General features: G+C 41.2%; 1 protein-coding gene across 2 annotated transcripts in view; it reads right to left on the bottom strand.

Moving 5' to 3' along the window:
- Positions 1-11,584: 11,584 nt before the first annotated feature.
- The window catches only part of POU6F1 (POU class 6 homeobox 1), a 212,082-nt gene continuing 205,728 nt past the window's right edge, over positions 11,585-17,938 (bottom strand). For both annotated transcript variants that reach the window (XM_085600779.1, XM_085600780.1), the window contains one exon: positions 11,585-16,210. In XM_085600779.1, coding sequence (XP_085456905.1) covers positions 15,865-16,210 — 346 coding nt within the window. In that variant the 3' untranslated portion in view covers positions 11,585-15,864. The remainder of the gene's footprint in view (positions 16,211-17,938) is intronic.

The raw sequence follows: 17,938 nt of genomic DNA, 5'->3' as shown, positions 1-17,938 counted from the left end.
ACATTGAAGTTAAACTGAATCATTTACAATTTTCTGTTACTTATCAAATACATTTTGTCACATATTATTCCACAAGGCAGCAAATTCATGATTTTCTTGTTATTAACCACAAAAAGAATAATAACCTCAGAATGATCTAAAAATAAAAAATAAGTTATAAAAAATACAAAATAAACTGAAAATGTATCTTACGTAGGGCATTTCATTTTACTATCATTACTTAATCACAAGGTTTTCATATTCATATTTCATTTAAATGTGATTAAAAGAAATGCATTGATATTCCTTTCATTAATACATTCTTACACTTCATCCGATAATCGATACAAATTACATATTATTCACAATTGTGTCCTGAATGAACCTACATTTCTTTGAATGACTGGTCTGCCAACTTAATGGACAATTAATTTGAGGTTTTCTTTTATCAACAATTAGGATAAGTCTTGCCAAACTAAATTTTATTCTATTCATTCTTATATTCCAATGTTACTCTCTTCAAAGGATGTTGCAATCATTAGTGAAGAGTGAGAAGTTAAATTGGTCAATCCTTCATCCTACATGTACCCATAATTCTTCTTCAGAATTGAGACCTACTGGATGTTTGGTCTGTAAGGTTATAATATATTTTGTTTCCATCTGTCTCAATTTTCTCACATGATCTGCCCTTTCTTCTTTGCCAATTTGGTTTAAGCAGAACAAGCTTAGAAGATCCCGATAGCTATTATGTTCTGTTTCAGTCTGCATGTCTTGCAACTGGATAAGTTGCATCACGATTAGTGATTACCCTCATGTGTTCTAATATTTTCTTTTTTGCCATGTTTGTTAAACTTCAGATGTATTCTTTCTCATATGGACAAATGATTATGGTCTGATACGTCTGAGTTTTCTAACTAAATTTGCAAGCTTTACATTTCAAGCAAGGAAAATATCATGTTACTAGTTTCCTATTTTGTTTAGTGCCTGAGTAATGACTGTGGACCAATTGGTCATTCAGTGCAGTACTCCGTTTATATGAAATTTGTGTGATTTGGTTAGGACTCCCCCTTTTATTGGATCTGATCTTAAAATATTCCAATTTCATCTCATCATCTGAAATAATTTTGATGCACTTGTAATTTGTCACTAATCTCATTGATTCTTGTGTACCTTCTCCCTTTTTTTTTGTAACAATAGTTGTCTTGTTTTTTGTTGTATCTTCTCCCTTGCTTTTCTAAGGACCTTGGCTGAATACCCCTGTTTTCTGAATCAGTTTATAGCTTCTTCTTGCGCATACAAATGCTCATAGGAGGTGGAACAATTTTGTTTAATGTGCAGCAATTCGCCATAAGGAATACTTTGAATTAAACTGTGTGGATGATGACTGCTTGCATGTAATAGGGAATTCCCAGCAGTTGGTTTTCTGTAGAGGGTACTTTCTAATCTGTTTCCCTCCACAGAAACTGTTACATATAGGAACGTGACACTTGTCTGGCTGATGGTGCTTTTGAATTTGAGGTTCAGAGTGTTATTGTTCAGACTCATGATATACTCTTCTATCTAATAACGTGTGCCCTTCCTAATTATAAATAGGCCATTGAAGTAACAAATCCATAATACTAGGGATTCCACCCACTGCTCATTTTCTCCTGCCCAGGCTACGTGCTTCTCCCACCATTCCACGAAAAGGTTTGCATAACTGGGGGGAAGCACGTGCCCATGGCAGTCCTCTGTTATTGTTGATACAATTATCCTTCAGACTGAAAAAAAAATTATACAAGCAGAACTTTATGAATTCTAAAAGCATAGTGTTATGATCATAAAATTTTAAAGGTTGTGTTTTAAGGAAACTTTCCACCACCTTAAGTCCATGTTCATGAGAAATACATGTGTACAAACTAGTGATATTGATGGAGCGGGTAGTACAAAATGTTGTATACCTCCCCCATTCTGCATGAAAATACTAAATTGAATAATCTACTAATTATATTATTATTAAATGAGTTTGCATGAATATTAAACCAACATTACTAATATTCTAATTACACGTGGGATTGCATATTGCATGGCTAAATTATGACTAAAATCCATACGCATACTAACAGTAGTATATGTAATAAATAGAATACTGTATGATATACGTTGCTTTGTGATGTCTTTGTAATTTTGCTCAAGAGGAGGACCAAAAGGGTGAATATAAATACTTTAAATGTTGCTATACGCTAGATAAATACAAACACATAGAGGGATTAGTAAGGGGTTTACATTAGATTTATTATTTCTATGCATTAATTACTCTTTTGTGTTTGTTTCGCTTAAGTTGGCGTTTGGGCCTAAATCCCGAAATGGCCGCCGACACGACACGACGAAGTGGCCACTGTCCCACGAGGCATGGAGTGAAGTGCACAGAAGCGACAAAGTCTTCTAGACCTCGTCGTGAACCCTGATCTTCGTGTTCCCAAGCAAGGTCACTGTGGGATGACGGCCAAGACGAAAGACAATAGACTTCCACAGTAAACCAGAACGGACCGACATTAAATGGACATGTGACATCAACCCTTGAACTGTACCAAAATCCCTAAAATAACGAAATGTATCTTCTTGCTTTGATTTTATTATAAAAATACGCTGTAGAATAGAGAGGCTCTCAATGCAATCGTTCTTTCCGTTGACAACGACGACGACGCTACGTGAACTCTACTACTTAGGGTGACTGCTGAGTTTCCTGAATCCTAGATGGTCCGGACGCTGCCCAATTATCTGATGACTGCGAACTTTTCCTAAATTCTATGGGCACTGACAGATGCTTGCACGTCTCTGGTCTTTACCGATCCTTTGAGACTGTAGCGTGCTGAGCAAAGAACTTTGAACTTTAGACAAATTACGACACATCTGAGTATGCAGACCTAATGATTTAGACGACTTCGGATAGCCAGATTAGGTAAATATGATGTTCTGCGATTTACTCAAATTTTGATATAACTTTCCAAATGCAAACATAACTTTACAAGAAATTTTAGATAAACAGATATTGATTAACAAGAATTGAGTTTGTGGTTTATTAAGAAAGGTAAGATCTAAATCTTGAAATGTGTTTTAACTGGTTCTAGATCACCATCAACCAATCCAACTATTTGGTCCATTGACCACATGGGAGGAGTGCCTTGATATTCAAGATTGAGATCTGTAGGTGGAAGGGGTATTGATGTATATTTTGTAAATTAACTTTTCTTTCCCTATAGGTTATAAGGTGTTTCCCCACATGTCGAGCGCTCGAACTGCTCATCCCTCCAACTGCGTGCAGACCGGTGAATGGTTAGTGTGAATGTTGGTGCTATGGGTCCCACCAATGACTGAATGTGTGAATGAGTTAGTGTGACGTCGGGTCTGTGACGCCGGGAGGATACCGGTACGAGTTTTGCTTTCCACCGTTACCAGGGTTTTTGCGCTCCCAACAATATCAAGAGTCACCAACAAGAAGCCGTCTTCCCATCTTATTCGTTAAATCAACTGCAGGACATCTTTGGTATCCTTGGTATATGAGCTCAAGCTCTGCACAAAACATGAAAGAAATGAATCAACATATATTGATGTATTCTTCAGGAGGCTGCCAATGGATGAGATGATAGGGCGTCCCGGTGGAATGGTGGCATCCTTATGCATTTTAGAAATATGATAGAAAGTTAGGGTTACTGGATAGTCACAATAAAGATATTGAAACTCATTGTAATCCAAGGTTCCTTTGTCTCTCCAAGTAATCAGTAATTTATGAAAATCACCAATACTTTGTGAATAAACTCTTTGTGATACTAGCTGATAACACTCTTGGTCCCCTAGTTGTCTCAAAGCTTCTTTCTCATAGGCTTCTTTTGTCAGTAGCACTACATTGTAGGTGTGTCTGCTTCTTTTTGCTTTTGGTGTAATCTTTCAGTGCTTCTCTTAATTTCAATACAGCTTTACAAACAGCATAATTGAAGCAGTCAATCGCATCATGTGGCATTTGTATAATGTACGGCGATTAGGTTCCGAATTCGCTCTTTCCACTCACTTGCAAGAATCCAGCTGCTTCTATTGTTTCTACAACATCCATTGTGATATCATCTTTGTTGTACGGATTTTCTTCATGAGGTTCTTGGAGCATAACAGTGCTTCTAGGTCTTCACCAGTTAAAATATCACTGGCTTGGATGTCCAACTTTTTCTTTTAGTTTGTATTTTGATATATTAAACTAAGAAGAAACGACCCCAGAGAGTGCGTTTTGTTTCCTTCTTCCTTATGGGAAATCTTACCTAATTCTTCGTGAGACCATACTCACGTACTTGCAGCACCCGCTGTGCGAGGAACGGCAGCACCTGAGTGGCTTCAAGTATACAAAGCTATGGTTTAGTACCAGTGAAATCTGAGCCTAACTACAACGTCCCTGTAACCTTTTTTTTCAGTGAATTTCTAAGGTTTCTTTAATCGTACTTCCTAACTATAATGTCCCTGTAACCTTTGTTTTTTTCAATGATTTTTTCTAAGGTTTTTTAATTCTATTTCCTAACTAGTGGACAAAGGGGTTGGGCCTCCCACAAGCTCTCAGCAATCCTGCTGTGTGAGACTTACTTGAGGTAACAGGAGGGATCCTTGGCCCCCAAGAACCCTCATTATTGTGAAAAACAAGAGCGGCCCATATGTCCTTGCGAACTGGGTGTTGCAGTGAAGTAAAAAAACAATGTTCAAAAGGAACTCATTTGTCAAAGATTATACAATTCTGCAAGAGAAATTTAGCTTGCTTAAATTAATCAAGAACAGAAACTCATTTATGCAGATAAGACCTTAGTTGAGTTCAGTCAAAACAATAAACTTATGTCTAAAAAGCCCACACATCAGTCGAATCAAAAAAATATATACTCACTTCAGCCAAAGTGAGTATAATTTATTTTATAATCACAATAATTACCACAAGCAGTATTTCCTGCTTTCAGAGATTAAGTCACCAATTTCGCACTTGTGCTTTACCATGGAGCAGCATTTCAGAGAAAAGAAAATAGATTTAAGAGAACCTATGAAGGCCTGCTCACCTTTAGGCCGGAGGTTAGAACATCAGAAGACGCTGCACTCACTTCTATGCTCAAGGATGCAATGCACCAGGGTGCAAAGCCACAGTGTTCACATTCTAGAACTACACCAGCGGGATCCAGAACCTGGCAACCAGCATGGGGAAACAAAAGAGCTACCTTCCTAAGTTCCGCTGATGAGTACTGATTGAAGGGCAGGGCCGTGCACTCAGGGTTCTGGGCACCTTCAAAGCGTGGACAGCCACAGACAAGCTTGCCTTAGGTGGTGGTGGTGGTGCCAGGGGTCCGCATCGGACCCCCTAGTTTAAATTATTTCAGCCCCGGGGAGGTGGCAGTCCCCAGGGCTGCTGGGGGGGCCACGTGCCCTCCCTTATTTTGAATAAATTGCCCTAGGAGGTGGTGGTCCACCGGGCTGTGTGGAGGGGTGCACGGGCTCCCGCATTGTTTTAGTAGGATTTGCTCTGGGGAGGTGGCGGGCCGTAGGTGGGCCTGCATACATACTGTTAAGTACTCTGCATTTTTTAACATACTTTGCCTGGGGAAGATGGTGGTCCCTGGGATGCAGGGGTGGGTCCACGCCTCCCCCGAATTATTTTAGTATGATCTGCTCCGGGGAGGTGGCGGGTCGCGGGCTGGCCCACATACATATTGTAAAGTGCCCCGGGTAGGTGGTGGTCTTCGGAGCTGCAGGGAGCCATACAGGACCCCACATTAGTTTATAAACACTTGCCCCTGGGAGGTGGCGGTCCTCGGGCATGGGGGTGCCGCATGGGCACCCCGGCATACATAAAAACCAATGCACCGGGGAGGTGGCAGTCCCCGGGGCTTTCATAAGCCCTAGGAAGGAAGCCTGGTGGGCCCCCTCTGGTTTACTGCCATGTTCCCAGGACCTCGCAACCCAGGTGTTAATTAAAAACAATAGTGTGAAATGTAAGGCTCCTGATGCCCTATCAGGAGAGAAAAATAAAAAGCTTTAAACGTACTCCTAAAGTTCGGGTGACCAAATTCCAGGCCCTGACTACCGTCGAGAATATAGATTCCCTTATTAAGGAGGTTGAGATGCTACTAGGAGGGAGAAATGCACCAAATCGTGGCCTCAAAAGATCACATGGGACAGTGGCCCCTATATTTTGGAGACGAAAAACCCCGATGCCCCACCCATGTAATGCCACCCAACTCACAACAGTGGATGTGGTTGGGTTGCATGAAGAAGGGACGGCAGCCTCAGACCCACCAGCGGAAATTCCAGACATCGCATGCCATATAGATGAGCGCTCAAACAGGGTAATCATGCTAGCCGCACTCCAAGAGAACCTGGGGGAGGAGGGTGGTGAGTTAACTGAACGTGTCTGTCAAAGTTTACACTCTAGTACTGGCTATAAAAACGAGTAACTCTGTAATAGACTTAGCTAATGTTCTTACGCTTGCTAAGCATCTTCAGGCCGTGATTACTGATTTAGGATCGCAATTAGTATTGTTAACAGCTGAGCTGGGCAAACTGAAGTCTCCCATGTTCCTAACTGTAACAAAGCCACAAATAAATGCCCCTCTCTTTTATATACTGCCCTTATTGAAGAAAGAAATGAACGGTAAAATAATTGCAACTTAGGACATCAACCAGTTTTGCAACATTGACATCACCACACTAGTGGGCAGCATCCAGTGACAGTTGTTTCTTGACCTGGCCCATGTGACCCTAAGACAATTGTTACTAAGTATAAGATGACTCCTCCTCAGAGACTACCCCCGCAAACACTATGGTGAATAAGATAGCGCTCCGGGACCACATAGGGGCACTTGTAGGAATACAGGGGTTGTCTACAAGCCAAGAGTACCCAGTTTAGCTATGAGAACTCTTATTAATAAGTGCATACATTAGATCAGGTCTGTGCGTAATTGCCACTCAATTTATTCGATTGGATATTATACACGCCATGCAGGAAAAAGATCCCTCAGACAACATTGGGACCCTGGAGTAACATTAGCTTGAAATTTGCTTTTAACTCCTTGGTAGAAGGCCTAGTGGGTCTGGAACTAAGCAGAGAAGTGCCACCTAATTCTGGTATCTGGTTCAAACTTAATTCACCTTCTGGCCCTGTTGTACATACATTAACTGCGTTTGTAATGGCGACTCCAACTGTAGACTTGGGCACATCTATGGTGGACTGAGTGCTTAACGAGTCCCCGTTAGGTCTAGAAAGATTGAATGAATAGATGGAACCTCATTGGTGTCCATTGATTCTTGTTGTTTACCAGTCAATAGCTTTTTGCAACTACCTGTTGCACCCTAAAGCCTTAACGGTGTTTCTCAAATTCCCATTACACTTGAATGGCCCGTGGGCCCACTTAAATGCCCAATGGGTTCCTTTTGTTCACCAGTTAATAACTTTTTCCAACTACTTGTTACATCCAAGAGCCCTAATGGTCTTTCTCAAATTCCCATTACACTTGAATGCCCCATGGGTTCATCCCATGTGGTTCCTAAATCAGTTAATGCAATATCCTGGAATGCGGCAAGCTTAAGATCTAAATTTAACAATACCGCTTGGGGCATGTTTATCGATCAATTCGACATATGACTATTTTAAGAGACTTGTGGAGTGATGACCTGGCTTCTAGATCAGGCTATCTTAACTTTTTTGTCCCTGCCTGCCACTCAAAGAAGGGATGTCTTAATGGTAGCCTGCTTGACTGGGTGAACATCTTTGAATGTTAAATCACACCCACTGAACATCTCTTCACACGACTACCAGGGACTCATGATTTCAGGGGACGATTCTTGTACACTATATAGATATAATGCTTACAACCCAGGTCTAAGAGGGGGTGAAGCAACACTAACTATCCAACATCTGGCCACTCACAGGAGAGGATTTGACACCTAGGATAATGTAATTATTGCTGGTGATTTTAATACAACGTTCAAACCTTTTGACAATGATCCCAATATCATCTTTGAAAATGAGGATTAGGCCTGGGGTGTTCATCATTAACTGCCCCCCCCCCCCCCCCTTTTAAAACGCTGGCCAGATGTAGCACTTAAGCTATTGACACTCACATTAACATAGGGTAGGAGGACCTGTAATGGACGTACTCCCTCTGATTCCACTGCCCTCCGTACATTCAATCTCCCAGGTAATTTAAGCAGGATGGATTATGTATTGAATGCTCTTCCCCTCTGGAACCTTGGTATAGATATGAAAGTCATTCCTGTGGTAGATTGGAATCACAACGCCCTGCATTGCACACTGAATAATATATTTGGGCCTTTTGTAAGTATTCCTTTTTCAAATAGAGTAGACTAAATCCCTTCTAACAATAGGTTTAGAGTGAAATGGCCCATTGTTGCCGTCAAGCCTGTTTTATTAGCTAAAATGAAGAGGGCCTTGGATAGCGCTCTTTCGTATCTTACTAGCTCTGTTTGTCCACAACAGGCTAACTAGGATGTCCCTGCTTTGGCCCATGAAAATGTGTATGATTCTTTGAGAGCGTGCTTTACTTGGCAGTCCATTAATATATATAGGAAAATTAAACACAATCAAACACTGTTTAACAAGGACTGTGGTACAGCAAAATTCACCTTTTGTCAAGCCCTGTTGGGTGGTGAGGCAGACCACATTAGAACCTGTAGGAAAATGTATAGAGTAGCTCAGTTTAAGGCACAGCAAGATTGGGATACTAAGGTTTAGGATGAAATATATGAGGCTGCAACCCAAAAAGGTACTAGACACTTTTGCCAGCTTGTAGACAACAAGGGGCATAGTGCCACTGAACCCCTAGCTGATAATATTCATCCTGATCTGTGGCAAAAGCATTTCTCAGACCTCTATTCAAATACCCAGCTAGGCATCCTGGATAATAGGGTTTGCAAAAGGCGGTGATTGCAGGGCAGACTCCTGCAATGGATAGCACACTTTCATCCCTGCATTCCCAGTCACAATATACCATTGCGGTGGCCCCTATCCCTTATAGTGGCATGACACAAACTGACATTGAGGCAACCTGCAGCGATAATATCCACATATAACGGTCAATATTCCATCAGCGGCTTTGATCCCTGAAATAGTAGTTAGTATTAAGAATAAGCTGGGCCGATGTACTTTGCATGGCTTTTTATAAAGCCATGTCAAAATAACTTGACTTGAACATTTGATAAGATTAGGTTGCATTCCCCAAGCAAGATTATTTCTTTTGTACTGGCCTATTGTTAGTAGCCAGATGCTAGTGTAGATCTGCGCAGGTGCTACTGAAGAGGAATGTAATGGTTTTGCACAAACACTGGCTTCCCCAAGTGCAAAGCTTTTAAAGCCTTATTTCCATAGGTTGAGAAGTCTGTACCGCTGAGGGGCATTGCCCCTTTCACAAGGGTAATTAATCAAAGATTTGGCATTCCAGCATCACGTGATCACTTATTTGGAAAGAATACTAGTGTACGGGGAGAACACATGGAAAAAGTGGTCCCACCAGTGATGTTATGCCATGCGCAGAGAACAAATGTCGCTCACAGAGGGCTTTTTAAAAGGGGCTTCACAACAAACCTGCAGGGGCTCTCCTTCTGATTGAGTGCTCCACATTGCTGCCTGTACCTTTGTAAAGATGACAACATTTCATACTGCCACAGTTAGATAACCTGTTGCTGAAAACTTCTCAGTGACCAAGACGTGATAGCGCTTGGTAAGGTAGTGGGAGTGAAACTGGAAGGAAAGTACATAAAGGTGGCGAGGTACCTCCAAACGTCTTTATATATGATTTTGTCACCCACATTGTGGTGTTGATGCATTCCACGTCTGGAATGTATCTTACATCACAGTGAGGTAAGGTAGAACTAAGGATAGTGGGAGTTCTTGGGGATGACAGTTACCTTTGAATGTTGCCATGATAAGATGTACTTGATGATATGTGCTATGCAAAGTTGCCAATAAAGCTACTTGAAGACTACTCAAGCTTACTGGAGTATTACTTTAGAAATTGGCGACGAGCGGCAACTCTGCAGAAACTCACGCAAGCGAGAAGAAAAAAAAAGGAAGGGAGGAACAACGGAAGTACAACTAATAGAATGATGAATTACCTCAAGATTTAAGGTGTGCCAGCTGTTGAGGAAGCACGGCGTGTGGCGGTGAATGAATTATAAAAGGGAAAAAAAGACTTACAGTAAGAAGTTACAGTCGCGAGTAGAGGCGCGAGAGGGTGAGCAGTGACGTAAAGTGTATGCTAGCGGTCGCGCGGCGAGGTGCGAGAGGCAGCTGTGACGTGCACTAGACAGCTGACTAAGTACGCATGCCAACGAGCGTAAAGTGTGATACACACAGACAAGTAGTGGTAAATCAAAGGAATGTAATTTGTTTTATGGAACCAAAGATCCATTGAATACCGCATCCTGCCTAGACTGACATATTTAGTTTGATTGGCAGTTGCATTTGAACCGTGCCTTTTTAGGTTGAGCCTGGCCAGCGCATAAGCTTCTCTGCGAACCATGCTGTATTGGAGTATGGACTTGAAGCCCACCCACTCCCCGCCCATAATTGTCATTGGCTTGTGTTATTGCCCTTCGTAAATGCTGGCTTTTGATTCGTTAATAGGCTTTTTAGTCTCTCCTTAGCACTGCCTTCTCTTCATTTGTAACCTCTCATGAGGACAGGCCCTTTGATCGTTACACAGCTTTGACAAAAGCACCCCATACCGCGCATTCACTTTAATAGCGGCCGCTGACCTTTCTTTAGACACAACTCTTCTAAAGAGCTGTGAAAACGCAGCATGGGGTGCTTGTAAGCAACAAGCATTTGCAATGCAATAGGTCTCACATTTTAGAAACTTTGACCTATTGGTATTGTAAATGACAATGCCTTTTATTACTGCAGGTTTTTTAAACACAAATAAAAGTCATTGCCATTTACAATGCCAAGAGCTAAAAATCTCACAATGGCGAGACCCTTTTGCATTGCAAATGCTTGTTTATAACTGGAGTCCTAGGCAGTCCGAGGCCCATTCTGTCTGTCACTCTGGTTGCTTGGACGGCACACTGTCCTCTTTTTGAGGGAATGTTGTTATTTGTTTTTGTTCTAGTGATCTAAAAATCGATTTTGCAACAGAGATACTTGGCTTAGATCTATAAAAATAACAATTTGCCCTCTCCAGAAAAGTAAATGGTTGCTTAGTTGTTTCCCATAACAGATTAAAGATTTCAGGATACGGGTCAAAGACATAAAAGACTACGCATTAATTATACCAAGTGATGCTCTCTTATGTTCTCTAGGTTCCATCAATTATGTAGATACCACACCCTGACTTAATGTGACTAGATAAAAAGCACAGGGGAGCAAAACTGATATTTTTTTTTAACTATAGGGTAAGTAAAGGAACACAACAATCCCCAAGGTTTTTGGGACTATAATAGCATAGAAGGGTGTCCATGGATGTGTACTATGTATTAGCACAGATATTTAACAAAATAGTCTATAAATAAAAAGTTAAGAATTGGAAAACTCTACTGACACATATGTACTTATCTTCATTATATTTTGGTAGCAAATATTCTTTTTGCAAATTCTTTTTTATTAAGCAGTTATTTAAGAACAGTAGGAAGTAGTGAGCATTGAACAAAGAAAACATAAGCCACACGCAGGAGGCCCGTACGTCACTAGATATAATTAAGTTAAGTAGTCCCTAGCCTCTGAGCCCTACCGACTGGATTGCGTAGCATGTTGTTGTTGGTTCAGTTACGTATCTCGGGAGCCCGACCCATACCCCGTCCCCCCTCTTAACCTTCTACACTGACTCCTCTGTACTGCATCCACGGTCCCCAAATCTTTTGAAACTTGCGTGCTCAACCCCAGGGCCAGTAGGTTTTGTGCTCTGCTAGCTCACACCAATCTAAATCTTCTTTCCAGTCTCTCACGGTGGGAGGCCTGCCTGCCCCCCAGAGTCTTGTCATGTTGCGCTTTGCCACCCCCACTGCTGTGTTCAGCCAGGTGTGCATACTTTTAGGCCACTTTTCCTCCCCAGCTATGCCCAACAACAGCCACTTGGCCTCTAGTGGGATTGTCAGTCTTGTGACTTGCTTCAACACCTCTATCACTCCGTTACAGAAACCCTGAATTACTGGACAGACCCAGAGTGTGTGGTAAAAGGTGCCCACGCTGCCACAACACCTAATACACTCAGCCGTTTCGCTGTGTCCCATTTGATGTAACCTGGACCTGGAGAGTTACGACCTGTGCAACACATGGATTGTATCAGGCAAAATCATGCACGTATAGCGATCTCTCTAGGGCATTGCAGAGCCTCGGTCCATTCGTCATCTTCCAGGGTGACCAGATCCACTCTCTAGGTCTCTCTCAACTGGGTTAGGACATCTGGGTAATTGTTCATAATCTTTCTATAAATTAACAGAAACGCCTTGGTGGGCATAGGATCTAAAAGTAAGTCGGTCCTCCATAGGGGAGTTGTCCGAAAGTTGTTCCCCCTCGGGCATGTGGCATTTCAGCATGTGCTGCAATTGCATGTAGCGAAAGACCTCCCCCTGGTCCAGGTCGTATTCAGACTGCAACTCTTTGAACCACAGCAATGTGCCCCCTATCCAGACATTCCCTAACGTGTCTATTCCTATTGTGTGCCATCTTGTGTAGTTACGCAGTTTCTTCACTTCCCCAAGACTGTCACTGTCCCACAATGGGTTTCCGCGACTAGTTTGTCTTTCCACCCCAAGTGTCGGTTAGTCGACTCCCAGGTCTGTACTACTGTCTGGGTATGGATCAGGAGCGATCCTTTCTTTGCCCTCCTGTAGAGAAGTGCCGGGTAGCCCCCTCCACCCATGGCCCGATGATCGACTCTGTACGCTGGGTCATCTCTCCCACCAAACACCCAGTCGTTCACCACAACCAACTGCAATGCCCAAAAGTAAGCTCTCAGGTCAGTAGCAAATATTCTTGACACAATATTATGGCACAACAATATTTTCTTCCTCAAGATAGTGACATAAAACCCCCTACACATTACCAAACTAATGGGAACACAGCTTTTTAATTAGAAAATACAGGTGTCAAGACTAACCAGTTGAAGTCATCGTGGAGAAATTCATCTTTTTTGCACTGTGGCAACCTTTACATGATGCCAGACATTCATGGTCTGATTCACAAAGTTAAACGTATACTTTTGTGTATGTTCACGATCGTTTGCTATTAACAAAGTGATTTACATGTAGTATCAATATGATTGTGGAGTCTCCGCACGTAAAAACAGAGGTTTTTAGATGTGCGGAGACTCCGCACTCATAAAGATACTATTCGTAAATCAATAAGTGAATAGAGAACAATCGTAAACGTACACTAAAGAGTAGGTTTACCTTTGTGAATCAGGTCCTGTGTAAATAATCCTTTTGTAGTAATATGGTTTAGTATTACCCAATCCAATCATACATATTTTTTAAACGTAGGAAGTATGAAAGACTGAGGGCCTGGCTCATCAAGGTAAACTTGGAACTGAAGTCCATGTTTAGACCTAAAGCCTAAGTTTAGACCTGAAGTCTTACTTTAGACCTTAAGTCTAAACTTATACTATGGGGCTGATTCACAAAGGTAGACGTACACTTTTGTGTAAGTTTACAATTGTTTGCTATTTAAAAAGGGATTTACAAGAGTCTCTGCACATTAAAAGATCTATCAGGCCCTTAGGATTCATGTCTAAGTTTACCTTTCTGAATTGGGCCCTCTGTGTCTTTTGCAAGGATTCCAACCAGTGACAAGCATATTACACCTCCAGCATCAAGCCTGTGCAGGGTCTAATTAGTTTTCATACCAGCCGATGTTTGAAAGTACTTCAATTCCATATGTAGAAAGTTGTGGTTCCCTTAAATGTAAACTCATTATTTACCTGCCAGCTATGGAAACGTAACAACTTCACACATATTATAAGCTAAGAATAATATTTATGAATAACTTATGTGCCCACAGTTTTGGGAAAAGTACTATTCACATGGTATCTGCCCTACAGGTAAAAGTGACAAACTGGGATTTTCCTATAATACTGATTGTCTAAGCTGGGTACCTGTTAGAGGTTTTGCATGGGATGACTATCCCCCAGATATTGTGAAACGTCTTCAAACAAATGATTTAGTCAACTGATTTCAAAGGCTCATTTCATTATTCTTTTAGAAAGTCTCTGAGACTGGAAGGCTCCATCCCATCTTCACAGTTTTATTTTTTATATTTTGACACTCTACTACTAAAATGCTTCAAATGCCTCTCTGTTGTGATGTGTCTCAACCATAAGAGTATCAGAGTCAACCCTTGGGTGAGGGGCAAGGGGTAGAGGTCTAGATGCTAATCATTACTGCAATGCATTTCATGGAAAAGTCTGGGTCAAAGAAAACCCAGAATGTTCAGAATTATTCCCAAGAGCTGAGGTTACCGAGACCAAATGAGGAAAAAAACTGTTGGAAAAGGGAGGGCATGATGTATGAAGAGACAAATTCAACTGAAAACTCCCAAGCAAAAACCACCTCCAAGAATTACAGTGTCCCAAGATCTTCCGGTGATGACAGAAAAAGGAGAACATGATCAGAAAAGATATGTTAACGGGTTTGATTTTTTTTTACAGATTCTTTCTTGTTGTAAACCTCAGCTTAAACAATGGGCCTGTAAAATCAGCAGATGGCAAAGAAGAGGTTTTTTTTAAAGTGCTCTCAAATCTGCAGTTGACAAAATGGGATGAGTCGAGTAGGTGAATCTTTCGATGGTTCTCGTTTGAAAATGTACATCTTCTGTTATAAAAAAGGGAAACATTTCATTATTTACTTCATTTTGTTTAGCTTTCTTATTCATGCTTGACCAAAGGGAAGCCAAGCAGAGCCTGCATACAAGTGTAGTTAAAACTGATTTCTATATGTCTGTGCTGTCCATTCTGTTCAAAGTGGATTTGTGTTTCCGTAAAATAAAGTTTCTTTTACCATTCCCATTGTTCATGCCACTTTGATAATAACTTAGAATAAAACATAGAAACTGTGTTATTACAATAATAGGAGTCTCAAAATCAGTATGTAAGAATATACCATGCGTCTAACTCTTCCTGTAATTTCTATTTTCTCTCTCTTATTTCTGGCCTTGGCTCCGATTTTTGTTTAAAACACGTTTTTAAATAAAAACGTACAAGTGACCTTTTCCAAGCTTTTTGGTTCTTCACAAAACAGTCCTTACTTCAGTGCCCTTCACAATGGCTGGAGATTGACACCACCAAGAACGTGACGTGATTGAAAAATACTGTGCAAGGGGTGTTCAAATTTGGCGCTCCCAATAAAGACTGCCAACGCGAAGCCCTGGGGGTTCATTTACTGTTAACTTGACATGTGTGCAATCAAGGTTCCATCACAGAGCTTCTGGACCAGAATACCATCTATGCTACACATAAAACAGCAACTGTAGGAGTAAACTGGAAGGGCAGGTCCATCATTACAAGTCCTTCCTCCATCATGGTCTATTGCATTGCTCAGCATGAGGCAGCAAAAGGATAGCTATCTGGCAGTTCATCATGTTCTGCCTAAAAAGAGACACAGACATGATGAACCACACCAATTAAGTCTGTGCATTAATTGCAGTGGAACTGCCTATCCATTAGAACAAATTGTGAGTGCTCCTACAGTTGTTCTCCGCTTTGTTTCAGGACTCCTGGTTGTCAGCTGATGTGCAATCGAACACTTGAACATAGCAATGACCTATTGCAAGTTATAGAGGCAGGGTTCTCCATTAGAGTTTTGCAAAGTGCTCAGCGCAAAGAATGTGATCAACTATCAACATTGTGATAGAACTGTCTTTTTTTGCCCAATCCTTCATCTTTAAGGGATCTGAAAGATGTTAAGCTTGCTGGTATTTTTGAGTGTTTGCCGCCTATTACAGAACCAGACCCTCACAACTTCCCTGTCATAGTTCAGCTCCTTAGCGATCTCAGTGATTTCCTGGCCAGTGGGGAGGGCATTCTTCTCAAAGTAGGCATTCAGGATCTCAATGGCCTGTGGGGTGAAGGAGGTGCGACGCTTGCGTTTCTTTGAGGGTTCTCCTCCCACAAACTCCATGAGGTTCTGCTGCCCTTCCTGGTTCCGCAACTCTGCCTCGTTGAGCCACTTTTCAAGGACCGGCTTCAGCTTCTGCGCACTTTTAGGAGTGATGTCCAGTTTCTCAAACCTAAAGGAAAATCAAACATTAGAAAATTATTGAGTTTTGTCATGATGGAAATCTTACTAGAATGGCATATTCTTAGGCCAGTCCTACTCATTTTTCTATTAACTCCCAGAGTCTTCCCTTCACTACGAACCTAGCTACTAGATCAGCATGGTCTCACGCCAACACACAAACTGCAAACATAGATTGTGGAAAAGTAGTCTCAGACCTATCGTTTTAAAATTATCAACCATACATACCTTCCTACAAAAAGTTTGACCGGTTATAAATTCCTAAATCCACCAGAACTTTGTTCTCACATCTTGAAAGAGTAGGTTAATTTCCTATTCTAACTTGCGTACTAGTATTTTTATAGGGAAGGCTCGTCATTGGGTTAGGTGCCTGTCGGTATTTTTGTAGGCATATACATATCGTTATCTTGGCGGTCTTAATTTCTGAGTCTTTGTTTCTGGAGGCTAATTTTCTAAGTCACGTTTTCAAATGATTGAGTCTCTACTACTAGAATAAATCAAGAAAGCTATAAGGAGTTTATTAACTAATTTCATGTTTATTTCTAAAATGTCCTCTTAGCGGTACTGGGTTACTGGAGACACACTTGGCTAATCAGTTAAAGGATCTGCATACTTTTCTTAATTCTCACCAAATTAACTCTTGCAAATTTACAGCAAAGCAACATCCACATTTGTAAGTAGAAAACTTAGCACTTGTCCAAAAAACAGATGTGGTTAGTTATTGTGACTTTTGTTCTTTTTGTCCATTTCAACTACAATATTAGTTTAATTCCATTTTGTACATAGGTTTACGGGCAACCGCATTCAAAGTATATTAGCGACTATAGTTCACTTATTAAAGCATACATCAGGTGTGAATAGGCACAATTTGCTATGAAAATGTATGTTGGGTTAATTTTGCAGACTTCAGAAAATGATCCTTAAAATATGATAATGACTTGCAGTAAAGTCAAATACTGCAATACGTAAAGGGTTGACGTTCAACAAAGGATACTTTCTTTGCCAATGGGGCATCTGATCAAATAGCAGGTTTTGTTAATTAACCTCATTAAGCAGCCATGCGTCTCACTCAGAGTTCCTGAACTCTGGCATCTGTCCCCTCACTCCACCTCTGTTGTGACCAGGAACAAATACTGGGAGAGCAGTCTTATCTAATTTAAAAGTAATTAACATTGATATTATATTATTTGTGGCTCCGACTATAGTAAATCCACACTCTGAGGCCCTTTATTTTGGAAACTAAAAACTGGACTGAATTAAAGAAATTGTGTACGTCACAGCCCACGAGCTGGGCAGTGGTGGTAAATGGAGTTCAAAGGGAACCGGTACTCAAGAATGGCTGTTCATGTTACAGCCTTACCAGAGCCTTTGGACAATTCTGCACATAGACCTGTGTCCTGTCGGATTGCCATGTCTGCCTCAAATTCCAAGAGTTAGCAGGGAAGGATACTATTACAAAGGGGGAGGAGTCATGGCAGTTCATATCTGAAAACCACCAATGGGGAATTAGGCACATGGTACTTATTTTCTCGCGGGCCAATAGCTATGCAATGGAAGGGGAAAAGTAGCATTATTCAGAAAGGGCCTTCAGTCAACAAAAAGGAGATAAATGCAACCGAAGGCTGCTGACACTTTTTTTCCACACAAGTGAGTTGCCCCCAAGAAAATTGAGGGGATTGGCTGATCTTACACCGAAATAGAAAGAAGGGAGGAAACGGTG

Source organism: Triturus cristatus, chromosome 4_2 (assembly GCF_964204655.1).
Source record: "Triturus cristatus chromosome 4_2, aTriCri1.1, whole genome shotgun sequence".
NCBI lineage: Eukaryota > Metazoa > Chordata > Amphibia > Caudata > Salamandridae > Triturus > Triturus cristatus.
Note: the sequence above shows the minus strand (reverse complement) of the source record. Positions and strands in the feature narration are given on the sequence as shown.